The sequence below is a fragment of the Brachyistius frenatus genome, unplaced genomic scaffold (assembly GCF_029030835.1).
Source record: "Brachyistius frenatus isolate BFR_SWC_R1_liver_20210118 unplaced genomic scaffold, ASM2903083v1 Contig_91, whole genome shotgun sequence".
NCBI classification, from domain to species: Eukaryota; Metazoa; Chordata; class Actinopteri; family Embiotocidae; genus Brachyistius; species Brachyistius frenatus.
Window position 1 is genome coordinate 1,515,001 of NW_027210690.1, and position 14,956 is coordinate 1,529,956.

Consider the following 14,956-nt stretch of genomic DNA (forward strand, 5'->3'; position numbering starts at 1 on the left):
CACTTTTATTAAAGCTCACTTCATGATAGACTCAATAAACAAACACCGCATGGTCATCGTAAATAAAAAATATCACTCTTTTTAAACTTGTCACATGAATAAATACTGTGTCATAAATATCTGTCTGACAGAATAAATACTGAGGTATTTGTGATCGTTGATGCGTTTCACAAATGTGAAAAACAGAGTAAACCACTTTATATTTGAAGGAACTGAGGTTTTATTTGATTTGACCTGCTGCTGATCAGGAGAAGCTGTTGATCTCCGACTTCATTTCCTGCAAAACAAAAGAGACCAAAAAAATAAAACTATATAAACCAGGCAGCGCGAGTTTGAACGGAGGAACTTACACCGACGGTTTTAATTTGCACTTTTCTCATATGTTTTAATTTCAAGACTCCAAAGTCACTTAAGAAAAACAACCTTCGGTGTTGTGAAGACATGTCGTCATGAGGCCGAAGGACTGAAGGCTCAGCCGACGTCCCGCTGAATAATCAATAGAATTAATCTCCGATCGAAAAGATGGGAAACGCAGCTGAACTGTGCAGGAAGTACAGATCTAAAACCAGCTTATGAAGCTGTAAATAATCCAACACAGTCCAAAACCAGTTTAAAACCAGTTCAAAACCAGTTTAAAACCAGTCTAACCCTGTACAGGAAGTCCTGCAGACTGACCTGGTGTCTATAAATCAGCTGTTTCCTGTCTAGCTGACGCCGGTTTCACCAAAGACTCCTCTGGGTTCAGTGTTTTTTTTCCATTTCCGACACACATCAGACCCACAGCTGTGTGAAGAAGCCCCTCCCCCCAGCACACAGTTCACCGATCCACCGCAGCGCAGAGCCCTACCCTCTCAGACCGACGCGCTCGGGTCGGTCTGACGGTTCAGGTTGTGAATTACAAGCAGATATTCACACATTTACAGAAATACTTTTCTAACAGACGGAGCGTTAAAACGAGGCCGATCGTCTCCCGTTTGAATCTGCTGCTTTCCGCTCCTCCATCCTCACGTTCGTGTGTTTAATTTACGTGTTTCGGCGGCCGCGGTACCTGAAGGAGCTCCGTCTTGTCGTAGTTGTCTCGGTGTCTGTAGATGCACTGAGCCAGCAGAGCGTACAGCTTCTCCAGCGGCTCCACCTCGGCACCGTCGGTTCGGGTCACGGCTCGGTTCAGGAGGTCCTGACCGATACGGAGACAGAGTCACGCCGGGTTTTAAGAGTCAAGGTAACGAATAACTCATCGTAACGAGACGACTCACCTTCAGGCGGTTGCCGTTGACGACCGGCCGCGGCCGCGGCGGATCGTCCGGGAGCTCCGCGGATGTGTCGCGTTCGCTGTGTCTCTCTGAGGAGGAAGACGAGAGATTTACTCTCCACATCGGTGTGAGTTTGAAAACAATAGATCGTAACAGATACGGAGGGCGTTCCTGAACGCAGCACGGCGATGCACACAGGAAGCAGGAAGCAACGACCTTCATGAGTTCAACATCAGCGACAACGTTGACTTCCTGTTTTCCTCTGCGGGGCGTTTGAAGCTGAGCAGTTAGTATTGCGAGGCGCGAACGCGGCCGCTTCGTGTCTCTGAGAGACATACGGACCTAATTTGTTCCCACCGACCCCGTTCGTCTTTGATGTTAGATGCGGCCGGGGGCGGAGCTTCCTGCGGGGGTGGTGCCCGTTCACGGCGCCGCCCCCACTCTCGCCGTTTGAGCCACGACGGAAGCCGTTCGGGCGACTCGGCTCCACGTCGCTGCTCCAGTCGGAAGTGGACATACTGGACATGGAGGAGGAGGAGAGGGAGGACGAAGAGGAGGAGGAAGGGGAAGAGGAGGAAGAGGAGGGCGTGAGGGGGGGCTTCTTCTTGGGCTTCGGTATGATGCCGGTGCTCCACTTCGATTTTCTCGGTCTTTTGTAACGCTTCTTCTTGAGAGCTAGAGAGAAGAGGAGGAGGAGCAGGAGGAAGAGGAAGAGGAAGAGGAGGAGGAAGGGGAGATGGAGGAGGAGGAAAAGGAGGAGGAAGAGGATGGAGCAGGCGAAGGAAGAAGAGACAACAGTGATTAGACAGAAACAGAAGGCTGAGTGGAGCCTTCCTCCTCCTCCTCCTCCTCATCCTCCTCTCTCCCTGCTGCTGTCTGAGCTCTAACAGGATGAATATAAATCTGTAAACGAGTCAGCTGATTCATCAGTTGATTGACAGATTATTAACGAGGACTTACGCCGACGTTCAGGACTGAAGGAGGAGAACAGAGAGCTGCAGACCTCCTCTGGGTCGGCCGCCGCTAGGCAGGAAAGAGCTGGAAAAAAATACAAAAGAAGAGTCGGTGGTGGTTCACAAGAAGAAGAAGAAGAGGATGAAGAAGAGGATGAAGAAGAGGATGAAGTAGTTTCACCTCTCCTGTTTCGACACTCTCGGATCTCCTCACAGAATCTCTCGAAGTCTTCGTCCAACTCGTCTCTGATGATCGCTTGAACCGTGTCCTTCAGAGCGCACGCACGGTGACGGATGTTACGGTCTGGAGTGAGGAGGAGGAGGAGGAGGAGGAGGAGAAGAAGGAGGCACACACACACACACATGAATAAAAGATTGCTCACCTGCCATTCACAGAGCTCCAGATCGATTGATTGATTGATTGATTGATTGACAGACAGGTTGATTGACAGACAGGTCTCACCGATGGGGTCTCTGTCCGGGTTGTAGTCGAGCGCGTTCTTCCAGATGAGGTCAGCGTCGGCCACGAACTCACCGACGGTCCCGTAGACGTGTCGGTCCACGTTGGTGAGCAGCGTGGAGAAGTCCATCGGATGCTGCACCACCTGCAGGTAGTCGGGCACCTGGAGGGAGGAGCATAGCGCTGACCCTCTGCTCACACACACACACACACACACACGCACACACACACACACGCACCTCAACCACACACACACACACTCGGCCTCACCTCCTCGACGTCCACCGGCCGGCAGAAGGCCCTGAAGCGTCGGTCCAGACTCAAGCGCTCTGTGACGTCACGCAGGAAGAGGCGGAGCTCCCGCAGCGCGTCCTCCTCCCGCCGCTCCAGAAGGAGGCGCTCCCGCTCCGACGGCTGGCGGAGGGGCGGCGGCGGGGCCACGGGGAGCACCTCTACAGCCCGGGGCCCTTCGAGAGAGGAGAGGGAGTCAAAACTCAAGAGAGAGAGCTCTGCAAAAAAAAAAAAAAACAGGACGACGGCGGGTCACCCTACGTCTGATGGGGGGCGGAGCCTCAGCCGCCTGGTTCAGGATCAGATCCTGGAAGAAGACGAGCCTCTCCTGCTTGGTGGCGGCGCGGATGGCGTGAATCTCCCCGTACTCCTCCCGGAACAGACTCTGGATCTGAGCACACGACAGTTGTTGTTGTTGTTGTTGTTGTTGTTGTTGTTGTTGTTGTTGTTTTGGCTCTAAAACGCTCACAAACAGTCGGGCTGATTTCAGGGCGCCTCACCTCAGGGTCCAGCGCCTGGTGGGGGACGTCGCAGGTGGCGAGGAGGAGGATGGGGGAGAAGGAGGGGATGCTGCCCAGCAGGCTGAGGAAGGAGGCCCTCAGCGCCGAGCCGGCCGCGTCCCACCACTGATGGACATGGGGGACGTAGAGGATGCTGGGAGACGTCCGCCGGGCCTCCAGGAACAACTGGTGGATGGCAGGAGGAAGAGGAGAGAAGAAGAAGAAGAAGAAGAAGAAGAAGAAGAAGAAGAAGAAGAACGACCAGCTGCGTCTCAATTTAATTTCAATTTAAAGTTTTTCAACAATATTTTCTCTCATAAAAAGACATTTTAAGCTGCAGTTTTCTGTCATTGCCACCAGGTGTCGCCAAAGAGCAGCTGAGCTCCCCCCCCTTTTTTTTTTTTTTTTTTACTTGTTATGCAACTTTTCATTCAGATGGAAAAAAACAAAACAGGAAGTCGATGATGACGTCATCGCATCCTGCAGACATTGGAGTCAACAGTTCAACACACACACACACACACACACAACAAATACACACACAACCAGCTGATACACACACACAACACAGTCACAGTTATTGAACTATTAGAAAGTGAACCTGTCTTCTGGTACATTAAAGTCTTATGATGTGTGTGTGTGTGTGTGTGTGTGTGTGGGGGGAGGGGGGGTGGAGGGGGGGCACCTGAGCACAGGCCTCCTCCGGGGAGGTGCAGCTGGCTCCGAACAGAACCGCTGAGTCCAGGCTGTGGACGGTGAAGCGCTCCAGAGAGTGAAGGATCGCGGGGGCCAGATGGGACGTCTGACCGGCGCCGGGTCGACCCTCCAGGAGCATCCGGGGTCGGTGGGACGTCGGCTGTTTGACGGCGCTGCTGCAGGAGTGAAAAAGAGTCAGTCAATGGCGAGAAACATGGTTGATTAAAATCCTTACGTCTATATAGTTTATAGACTGTTTATAAAAGAGTTCGTAGCTTCAGGTCTGTAAAATGGTTCTGATCCAGAAGTGTCTTCAGCTGCAATACCAGCGAGTGCCACTAGAGGTCGGCTCCAAAAAGCCTCCGGCTCCATAGACTCCCATTCAACTTCTCTCATCAAATCCAAAGTGAATAAAATGTGTCCATCAGTTATCTCGGTGTTGTTAGCTAAAGTCACTCCTTCTTATTAGTTTTCTGGAGGTCCATCTGAAAATAATCCCTCATTCATTAGAAAAGAAGATTCAAGAAGACCTGTTTTTGGATTGTCGATGACACGTTCACTCACCTGGCAAAGTGCAGGAAGTTTTTGCTCTTGGAGTTGAAGGGTGCCAAGATGCTGGAGGAGGCGGAGCCTTCGTCTTGACCGTCGTCAAGGAGACCAGAGGTCAGATCTGACGGACAGAAAACAAAATACGTCTCGTGACTCTGATGTTTATCCCCCACTCCCCCTCGACCTTCCACTCACCGTCCTCCTCCCTCCTCCTCTTAATCCCCTGCTCGGCGTGTGGAAACAGCCGGTGCAGCGCCCCCAGGATGTGGCCGAGGGCGGCGCCCAGCAGCGGCTGCACCACGGGGGACAGCGGCTTGGCGGGCGAGGCGGCGGAGCGCTGCGCGGCCGGTGACATCTTAGCCATCGCCGCCACGAAGTCGCGGCTGCCGACGGCGATGGAGGAGATGTCCAGCAGCAGCTTCTGGGAGGTGCCGTAGATCTGTGGGTAGCGGCGCCGCAGAGCGCACAGCGCCGCCTCGGTGCACACCGCACGGATGTCGGCACCGCAGTAACCTGAGGCGGGGCGAGGGGGCGGAGCTTAAGGAAGGTCAGACAACCACAAGGAGCCACCTCGGAGAGACGGAGGAGGTTCATCTCACCGACACACTTCTCCGCCAGCTCGTCCACAAAGTCTTCGGACGGAGCGGGTTTCCACTGACGGGTGTGAATCAGCAGGATCTCTCTACGGGACTGACACACACACACACACACACACACACACACACACACACACACACACACACACACACACACACACACACACACACACACACAACTTAAACACACACACACACAACACACACACACACACACAACTTAAACACACACATACACAACTCAAACACACACACACACACACACACAACTTAAACACACACACACACACACAACTTAAACACACACACACACAACTTAAACACACACACACACACACACAACTTAAACACACACACACACAACTTAAACACACACACACACACACACAACTTAAACACACACACACACACACAACTTAAACACACACACACACAACTTAAACACACACACACACAACTTAAACACACACACACACAACTTAAACACACACACACTGGAACAAACAAAAACAGCGAAGCTTCAAGAAGAGGAACAAAGGTTAGCGAGCGTTCTGCGTCACCTCTCTATCGGGGAGTCCGAACAGGAACTCCCGGTCGAAACGTCCGGGCCGCCGCAGCGCCGGGTCGATGGAGTCCAGCCGGTTGGTCGCCCCGATCACCACCACCTCCCCCCGACTGGCCAGCCCGTCCATCAGGGCCAGCAGCGTCGACACGATGGAGCTGGCAGGGACAAGGTCAAAGGTCGCGGTGAGATGAACCGTGGCGGTGCGAGGTGTGTGTGTGTGTGTGTGTGTGTGTGTGGTGTGTGTGTGTGTGTGTGTGTGTGTGTGTGTGTGTGTGTGTGTGTGTGTGTGTGTGTGTGTGTGTGTGTGTGTGTGTGTGTGTGTGTGTGTGTGTGTGTGTGTGTGTGTGTGTGTGTGTGTGTGTGTGTGTGTGTGTGTGTGTGTGATAAGAGACCTGTGGATCTGATCCTGCCTGCTGGACCGGACCGGAGCCAGACCGTCAATCTCATCGAAGAAGATGATGGACGGACGCATCTGGTACGCCTGAGAGGACACGCACACACACACACACACACACACGCACACAGAAAACACACCATAATTTTCGCCTTTATTTTGAAAGGGACCCAGGGAAGTGACAGAGCCTGCGTCTGTCAAAAGGTCAGGCCCGCCCACTCCACCAGGAACGACAGGGACGAGGTGATAAAAGCAGCGTTAAAGTGGGTGAAAAGATTCATTTAAATTAAAACTCATTCAAAAATGTGTCCGTTTTGTGGAAAGAAAAATTAACCTGCAACAGTTGTGATAAATTCATTAGTTATTGATTATCTATAATCTGCACTAATATCAATACCAGGTGGAAAAACAGCTTCATAAAATGTGTACATTCAGAGGAAACAGGTACATTTAAACCCTATTTTTTGAGGGGAGACTTTTGAAATAAGATAAAAATCTCTTTAAATTTTCCACCTGGGATCATTTGATTAATGACAGACTCCACCAGCAGGGGGCGGCTTGTCTAAAAGGGGAACATTTACCTGCTCGAACAGCAGTCGCAGCTGCCGCTCCGACTCCCCGACCCACTTGCTGAGGCAGTCGGCTCCCTTCCTCATGAAGAAGGCCACCTTCCTGTTGCCGTGGCTACACTCGTTGGCCAGCGCCCGGGCGACCAGTGTCTTCCCCGTCCCGGGAGGGCCGTAGAAGAGACAACCTCTGACGGAGCGAGATCGGTTATCAACCACAGTTGGAAATGTATTTATAAATCGTACACTTCATCCGAGTTTTTTTTACACTTTTGGTTTCAAAACAATCTAAAGAACAATCTCATAAATGTCCTTTGTCAAAAAAAAAATTAAAAACACAGCTGAGCCAGTATCATTAAACAGGCTACCTGTGACTATAAACTGTTTATAAAAGAGTTCGTAGCTTCAGGTCTGTAAAATGGTTCTGATCCAGAAGTGTCTTCAGCTGCAATACCAGCGAGTGCCACTAGAGGTCGGCTCCAAAAAGCCTCCGGCTCCATAGACTCCCATTCAACTTCTCTCATCAAATCCAAAGTGAATAAAATGTGTCCATCAGTTATCTCGGTGTTGTTAGCTAAAGTCACTCCTTCTTCTTAGTTTTCTGGAGGTCCATCTGAAAATAACCCCTCATTCATTAGAAAAGAAGATTCAAGAAGACCTGTTTTTGGGGGCGTGTCTGTGTGATTGACAGGCCTGTGGTGCAGTCAGGTTACAGCTATCGGTGGGCGGGACGTAGTATCGTCAGGTGTCCAATCAGATCAGTCATCTGAAGCCTCCAGTTCAGATTCTGTCCGTCACCATCTTTGCTAGTTCGAGCTGGGGGAGGAGCCAAGGACACTATGCCCCGCCCACCTATACTGAAAACTTGACTGCACCACAGGCCTGTCAATCAAAGTCAGTATTACTGACTCGTCTCGGGAATGAATCCTCCCGGTCGTGTGCGTCTCACCTGGGTGGCTGGATCTTGAAGTTGTCGAAGACTTCGGGGTAAAGCAGCGGGAAGACCACCATCTCCTTCAGAGCCGAGATGTGACCCGACAGGCCGCCGATGCTGTCAAAGCCCACCTGAGGAGGAGGAGGAGGGAGAGGAAGAGGAGGCTGGTCGGTGAAGATCGTCGTGGTGTGAGACACGGAGGTCGGCGGGAAGAACGACGGACACTCACCGACCGGTCGACGACCATCGGGTCGATGTCGGCCAGACCGGCTCCGGCGGCCATCTTGTCTTTGCGGATCGCAGGGACGTTGAGGCCGAGCGACCGACAGCTGACGAAGGAGAAAAAAAGACAGATCGGCTCAAAACGTCTTTGGAGTTTGAACATCGTGAAAAGAGGAAAGACTTCGTGTCTCTCGGCGAGGAGCTTCATCGTCTTCCTACTGACCTGCCGGGAACCTTCCCCTCTTCCTCATCCGAGTCGTCCTCGTCCGACTGATTGGACCACACGGTCTTTGTGGGCCTGGAGGAGGAAACGCAAACAAATCAACAGTGTGTGTGTGTTTCCTTTCTGAATCTTCTTTTCTAATGAATGAGGGATTATTTTCAGATGGACCTCCAGAAAACTAAGAAGAAGGAGTGACTTTAGCTAACAACACCGAGATAACTGATGGACACATTTTATTCACTTTGGATTTGATGAGAGAAGTTGAATGGGAGTCTATGGAGCCGGAGGCTTTTTGGAGCCGACCTCTAGTGGCACTCGCTGGTATTGCAGCTGAAGACACTTCTGGATCAGAACCATTTTACAGACCTGAAGCTACAAACTCTTTTATATCCGGTGAATATAAAGAGGTGGAAGTCGTGTTCACAGTCTGACCTGAAGCCTCCTCTGCGGGTCGTGTTCGGTCCCGAGGCGCCGATCCGGAAGGTTCCTCTCAGGAGGTCTGATCGACACCGGAGAACAGAAAATCATCAGAGCTGGAAGATGTTTATTATTACTAACTTATTATATTATTCACGGAGGATGTGTCATAGTTGTTGTGGGGGCGGGGCTCTGTTTGGGGGGGCGGAGCCAGACTCACCGCTGCTGGGTCCCTGGTAGAGCGACGAGGCTCGGCTCACTTTGGCGTCACAGACCGGGTCGGCGCTGCAGTCGCCGTCTTCAGCCGCTTCCTGCCGGACGTCCGCATCAGTGGCTGCACCTGGAAACACCCGAAGAAGAAGGTTTTAGAGCAGCACGTCTTCCTCTTCCTCCTCTCCTCCTCCTCCTCCTCTCCTCGATGTCCGTACAGACCTTCTTCTTCCTCGATGTCGCTGAGCTCCCTCTGCGGTGTTCTGCTCTTCTGAGCTTTAGAGAAGATCTTCTGCAATCACAAAGACAGGGAACCAAACTCACAACCAAAACCAGAGACGGTACTTTATTTACAGATTTCTAAAGCCAGATGAGGCTCCTTATTTCCATGTTTTTAGTTGTTTTTTCCATCAATGAGAGACGTTTGATGACGGAGCTTTTGATCCAGGACTCTGATCGTCTCAGCAGCTGAAGTCGGGAGCGATGAAATAATCAGATCTGAAAACACGTCAGTGACACAAACACGCTGCTCGGTCTGTCGGCCGCCTGCCAATATGGTGCCGACTGATAGAGAGCCCCCCCCCCTCCCCCCGCCCAGCTGGGTGCACCACCCTCATACAGGCCTGATAACGGAGGCAGCGCCCGGCGAGGAGCAGCTGAGAGGGTAAACACAGCGTTCAGAGGCAGTTGGCGTTCATCGCTGTTAGAAGCCTGGTTTGACCTGAGACACGGAGACGACGTTTAAAAAACACCCGTCGCTTCCTCCGTCTCTGGTCGGATGACGTGAAAAGTGTTTAGAGGTCGTACAGAACTTTTTACTGGACAGTGAGACGCAATAACACAAACAAAACCCAACATAATATTTGGGATGACATCTGTTAAAGGTGCCTTCAGTGGGAAAGTTCACATCCTGCTACTGAGAGAGCGTTCACACGACGACAACAAAGAGGCAACATGGCCGCTTCCAGGAAATCTGTTCTATCTGATGTCTGAATACAGAAAAGTGATAACAAAAACAATCGTCATCACCCAGTAGATCGTCACAGGGACGAAGTAGACTCGTTATTATTGGTACATGTGATTTCTACATGTGTTTTTAGCAGATAACGTTTAAAACAGCCAGGAAACTAACAGCAACAAAGTAACAGCAACAAAGTAACAGCAACAAAGTAACAGCAACAAAGTAACGCAACAAAGTAACAGCAACAAAGTAACAGCAACAAAGTAACGTCAACAAAGTAACAGCAACAAAGTAACAACAACAAAGTAACAGCAACAAAGTAACAACAACAAAGTAACAGCAACAAAGTAACAGCAACAAAGTAACAGCAACAAAGTAATGTCAACAAAGTAACAGCAACAAAGTAACAGCAACAAAGTAATGTCAACAAAGTAACAGCAACAAAGTAACAACAACAAAGTAACAGCAACAAAGTAACGTCAACAAAGTAACAGCAACAAAGTAACAACAACAAAGTAACAGCAACAAAGTAACAGCAACAAAGTAACGTCAACAAAGTAACAGCAACAAAGTAACAACAACAAAGTAACAGCAACAAAGTAACGTCAACAAAGTAACTACATTACTCACGCCGTCCTTGCTCAGCCGCCTCGTCCTCTTCATGTTGTCCATCCTCTTCAGAACCGGCCCGGCGGTGCTGCGGAGACAACGGTCCAGAATCAAATACTCATCCATCCCGTTAAATCGACCGTATCAGCACATTTATTGCCGTTGAATTTTTCAGCATTAAATCTCAAAAACAGAAGTGAAACTTTAAGTCTGAGGAGAAAAAAACAAAACAAGATGCATTGTGGGGGATTTGGTGCTTGGAGGTTGAAAGAAGGGCCTCAGTAAATAAAACCGGAGTCATCTGCACTGTCAGCACTTCAGACTGGATTCTACAGAACCGTCTACGGTTGAAGTCTAACAGGAAGTGCTTCTCATCTCTGAGTCGACTCACTCGGTGCCGAAGCCGACAAACTTCTTGGAGGCCAGGTACCTGCTGGTCGGTTTGGTCGGCCGGGTGCTCCTCCTCAACCCGCTCCTCCGGCCACCTGGAAAAACACACACACACACACACACACACACACACACACACACACACACACACACACACACACACACACACACACACACACACACACACACACACACACAATGACTGTTGTCATACAAGCTTTGACGCCACCCAACATGTTACAATATAATATGATAAGCAATAAGATACGATATGATATAATACGCTGACGTACGAAACAAGATGATACGCTACGATAACATACGATACGATATAAGAACATACGATGCAAGTGGACACGATACGAAATACCTCACATTTCATGACTAACCAATCCCAGGACTTCCTGTTAATCTTACCTGAAGGATTACGAAGCCTCCGAGACTTCCTGTTGACACAAAACAAACAAACAAATGTCTGGATGAGAAAAACTAAAAAAAAAAAAAGGCAGATTATTTTATATCGGCGATATTTCTCTTCATTAAAAACACTAAATATCCACATGTAAGGGGAAGTATTGCGCAAGATTAAACCCAAATATTTTGTCTTCAGACTCAGCACATAAAGTGTCAACTAAACAAACATATAAACGATTTTAAAGCCCAAACTTGATTTTATTTTTATTTCTTTTGGTCTCACGGCCACTTCACATTGATCCCGTGACCTTTCGGATGGGCCCTGACCCTTCAGTTGGGAAACCGCTCAACTGTGTTTCAGAAATAATGTAAAGTGATCAATTTATGTTACGAATGCAGTACTCGGTGTCGGTACTTTTTACTCCCTCACATCTCAGAAAACACTCTTTTTTTTTTTTTTTTTATAAACAAGATATAATGATTTTTGAACGTGGTGATCAGAACAGCAGGTATTGATCGCTTTGGTCCGACCTGGTGACGGTCCTCTTCGCCGGCTTCACCGCTTCCTCCTCGGTGTGACTCTGCTCACCATCCTCGGCGTTGAACCCCTGAAAGGACAGTTCACCGTATCAATACTTCTAACTGATCACTTAAATATGACGGGTAATTCATAGACGCCACGTCAATTCAATTCATTTACAAAAACACACTTAAAAGATGTTGACCAAAGTGTAAAATCATTTTTTGTGTATTTTATTTGCATTTTTTTTTAGCATTTAAAAAAAATAACGAGTCAAAGTCAGCAAACAAACGTGACCACAATTCATGAGTACTACAAATCTCATCTAATTTTATTTTTTGTAAAATACACACAGTCATGTTATTTATTCAAAATAAATAAATAAGATGGATTCATGTTTACGCAGCATTTTAGCTGCTGGTGTGTCTTTATCTAGTTTTTAATCAATCATGATGCATCACATTTTTTATAAACTGATCATGTTTTGTGTGTAAAATCTAAATCCACAGTAACTATATTCAGTCATTCTCAAATAAATATAAATACCTCAAAAATACACTTCAGAGCTGATTACATCATGTAATAATGTTTAGTTATTGGATATAAAATATTATATTTATTATTATGAAGATAGATATATACTTTATTAATCCCTCAGAGGGAAATATTTATGTTACAGCAGCATATAAAAAAATTAAAATGTGCTTCTTAATGTCTGAAAAATGTTTTTCTCCACAGTGATAACTATATATAAATATATATGATTAACTAAATTAAATTTTTGTGACTTCAACTGTTTTAATCATTTAAATTCTGACCAACTGACACGAGTTTTTAAACTCAAATGACGCGGCGGAGCCTCGTTAGAGAAGCCGCCGCTCTGGGCTCACTCACATTGGACAGGCCGGGCGTCCTTCTCCGGGTCTCCGCCGCAGGCCGCGGCGGGGTCCCGGGTCCTTTGGCCGGGCGGCGCTGCCGCCGGTCCGCCGCACCTCCGCATCTGCCGCGGAGCGTCACCATGGTTACGACGCACGCACAAGCTAACTCGAGAGCCGGTGCTTAGCGCGACGGGCGAGTTAGAACAAAAGTGAAACGGCGGAAACAAACGGCAAGGACACGGAGAGAAAAACACCTCCGAAGTGCTCTTGTTGGTTTTGTTGCGGCGGCTGCTCCGTGTGTCGAGGCGGAGCTGAGACTCAAACACACCCAGACTACAGGCTCGATAAGCGGCGGAGGTCCCGTCAGACTGCCGTGTCGATTCAAAAACGTCGAGTTCTGCCGCAACCTGGTGACGTCATGTCGTAATCCACGCACGGTAAAACTTAATATTGTACATATATTTATATGGTATTTATCTTTATTATACATAGTTTAAGAGGGTATTTATATAAAGGTGTGACTATTTATTCATTTATTTATTGTTTTACAACCAGAAAACTAGATTTGGTAAATAATATTCCTCCTCTCATTAATTCAAATAATTCCGCCTGGTAATTGCAGTCTGTCTTGTTTTTCATTTCACAGCGAATGTGGAATAAAAGTAAATGGTCAAATGCTTGTTTTTGTAGAAACTCCAAATATCAAGAATTATTATCCACACGTTAAAATAATCAAAGCCAATGCAGCACATTGTCACATTTCAGAAGCTAAAATCAGAAAACTGGAATAGAGAATCATCATTTCCTGTCAACTAACCCATCGATATATAGACTACTTATTAGATGTACACATTACCATGTGGTTTAATTCATAAAGCATATTATTTTAGGTTTTAGCTGACTTAAAAATACATTAAAATGTATTTGTAAAAACATATCTGCATGTAAATAAAGTACTTCAGTAAAGTATAATTTAACCCCAACCTTGAATTTAAGTACAAAACTTTTTCTTTCTTTATGTTACTTTACATGATAAACTGTAAACATTTGAAGACAGATTTCTTGATTTAAACTTTAACCTTCCTGTTGTACTCGGGTCTTTCATGACCTGTTTTCAAAACCATTTTGATCATAAATGTGTTATTTATTTGTCGTTTTATTTCCCCAATTGACTGAAGATAACAACAACAACAACAAACAAACAAAAATCAATGATGACAACTTACAGTGAACTATGGCTGGTTGAAAAGAAAATCTGTGGTACTCGCGGGTCACAAATGACCCGGTGGTGTGACCGCCCCTTCCCCACGCTCAAACCTCCACGTGACAATCTGTTCTAGCTAGACTACAACCCCCCCCCAAAAACACACACACACACACACACACACACACACACACACACACACACACACACACACACACACACACACACACACACACACACACACACACGTGTGAAAATTTGTTGTGTTGAGTTGGAATGACGTTGACTAACAAAATGTGCCACAGAATTGGACGATAATTTATGTATTATGTTTTATAAAATATCAAACCAGACCGTTTCAAATAAAAAAAAATTAATTGGTTTCAAAACAATTTCTTTTACAAAACTATGACCGGCATCAGACAGTGATATTCCATCAACAAATTTTCCTTTGATCTTATTTATCCTAAAAATAATAAACAATTTGGGCTTCTTTTTGACTCAAAAATGAATTATAATTTCAGAAGAAATGAGGTCTAATGACCATGAATAAAAAATAATTTAAAAAAAAAAAAAAAGGTGTAAAACCAGTGTCAATAAATTGGAATGAAGTTGACTGACGAGGTTTTAAAAAAAAAAAAAAAATTTGTGATGAAATTTCCAATATGCCTACAAGCCTTCAAACCAGCCGGGTCAGATTTGACCCGTGAGGACAGCAGGTGTGACTATTTGCTGTTATTTGCTGCCATTGGAAAATATGAAATGCTTTAAAAAAAAAAATTCTGACGAAAATATGACAGACACCAGTCTGTGATAATCCATCAACAGTTGTTACAGCAGTTAGTTGATCCATGAACCCTGGTGGTGAGTGTGTGTTGCGGGTTAAATCTGGATCTTTGTGAACTCTACTTCAGATTTAGTCCCTTTCCCTCAGACTGGCTGTCTCGGGGTTGAAGGTTTGGTAGTTGGCTGCCGGGATGAAAAGCAGCGTTAGTCAATATATTCAATAACACTAAAAACATGGAGGGCTTCAAACTCAACAGAAACCGGAACCGATAAGATGATCACCAGGCTACAAATAACTCTTAATGTTAATACATATACAACCCTGTTGCCAAGAAAGTTGGTTCAAATGTAAATAAAAACAGAAT

General features: G+C 47.0%; 1 protein-coding gene across 2 annotated transcripts in view; it reads right to left on the reverse strand.

Moving 5' to 3' along the window:
* LOC138627741 (ATPase family AAA domain-containing protein 2-like) overlaps positions 1-12,981 on the reverse strand; it is a 12,992-nt gene extending 11 nt beyond the window's left edge. The window contains exons 1-28 of one of the 2 annotated variants that reach the window (XM_069710292.1): positions 12,618-12,980; positions 11,735-11,811; positions 11,207-11,235; positions 10,791-10,884; positions 10,421-10,487; positions 9,052-9,121; positions 8,840-8,959; positions 8,635-8,701; positions 8,203-8,277; positions 7,987-8,086; positions 7,773-7,888; positions 6,839-7,013; positions 6,256-6,344; positions 5,859-6,018; positions 5,302-5,392; positions 4,898-5,215; positions 4,718-4,823; positions 4,143-4,329; positions 3,458-3,643; positions 3,219-3,348; positions 2,937-3,133; positions 2,670-2,829; positions 2,388-2,510; positions 2,214-2,291; positions 1,596-1,928; positions 1,257-1,342; positions 1,049-1,177; positions 1-277 (exon numbers count right to left, since the gene is read on the reverse strand). The exon at positions 1-277 is cut by the window's left edge and continues 11 nt beyond it. In XM_069710292.1, the coding sequence (XP_069566393.1) occupies positions 245-277; positions 1,049-1,177; positions 1,257-1,342; positions 1,596-1,928; positions 2,214-2,291; positions 2,388-2,510; positions 2,670-2,829; positions 2,937-3,133; positions 3,219-3,348; positions 3,458-3,643; positions 4,143-4,329; positions 4,718-4,823; positions 4,898-5,215; positions 5,302-5,392; positions 5,859-6,018; positions 6,256-6,344; positions 6,839-7,013; positions 7,773-7,888; positions 7,987-8,086; positions 8,203-8,277; positions 8,635-8,701; positions 8,840-8,959; positions 9,052-9,121; positions 10,421-10,487; positions 10,791-10,884; positions 11,207-11,235; positions 11,735-11,811; positions 12,618-12,743 (3,522 nt within the window). In that variant the 5' untranslated portion in view covers positions 12,744-12,980 and the 3' untranslated portion in view covers positions 1-244. Of the gene's footprint in view, positions 278-1,048; positions 1,178-1,256; positions 1,343-1,595; positions 1,929-2,213; positions 2,292-2,387; positions 2,511-2,669; positions 2,830-2,936; positions 3,134-3,218; positions 3,349-3,457; positions 3,644-4,142; positions 4,330-4,717; positions 4,824-4,897; positions 5,216-5,301; positions 5,393-5,858; positions 6,019-6,255; positions 6,345-6,838; positions 7,014-7,772; positions 7,889-7,986; positions 8,087-8,202; positions 8,278-8,634; positions 8,702-8,839; positions 8,960-9,051; positions 9,122-10,420; positions 10,488-10,790; positions 10,885-11,206; positions 11,236-11,734; positions 11,812-12,617 lie in introns of those variants that run through there. The other variant, XM_069710293.1, reaches the window with a different exon arrangement.
* Positions 12,982-14,956: the final 1,975 nt, after the last annotated feature.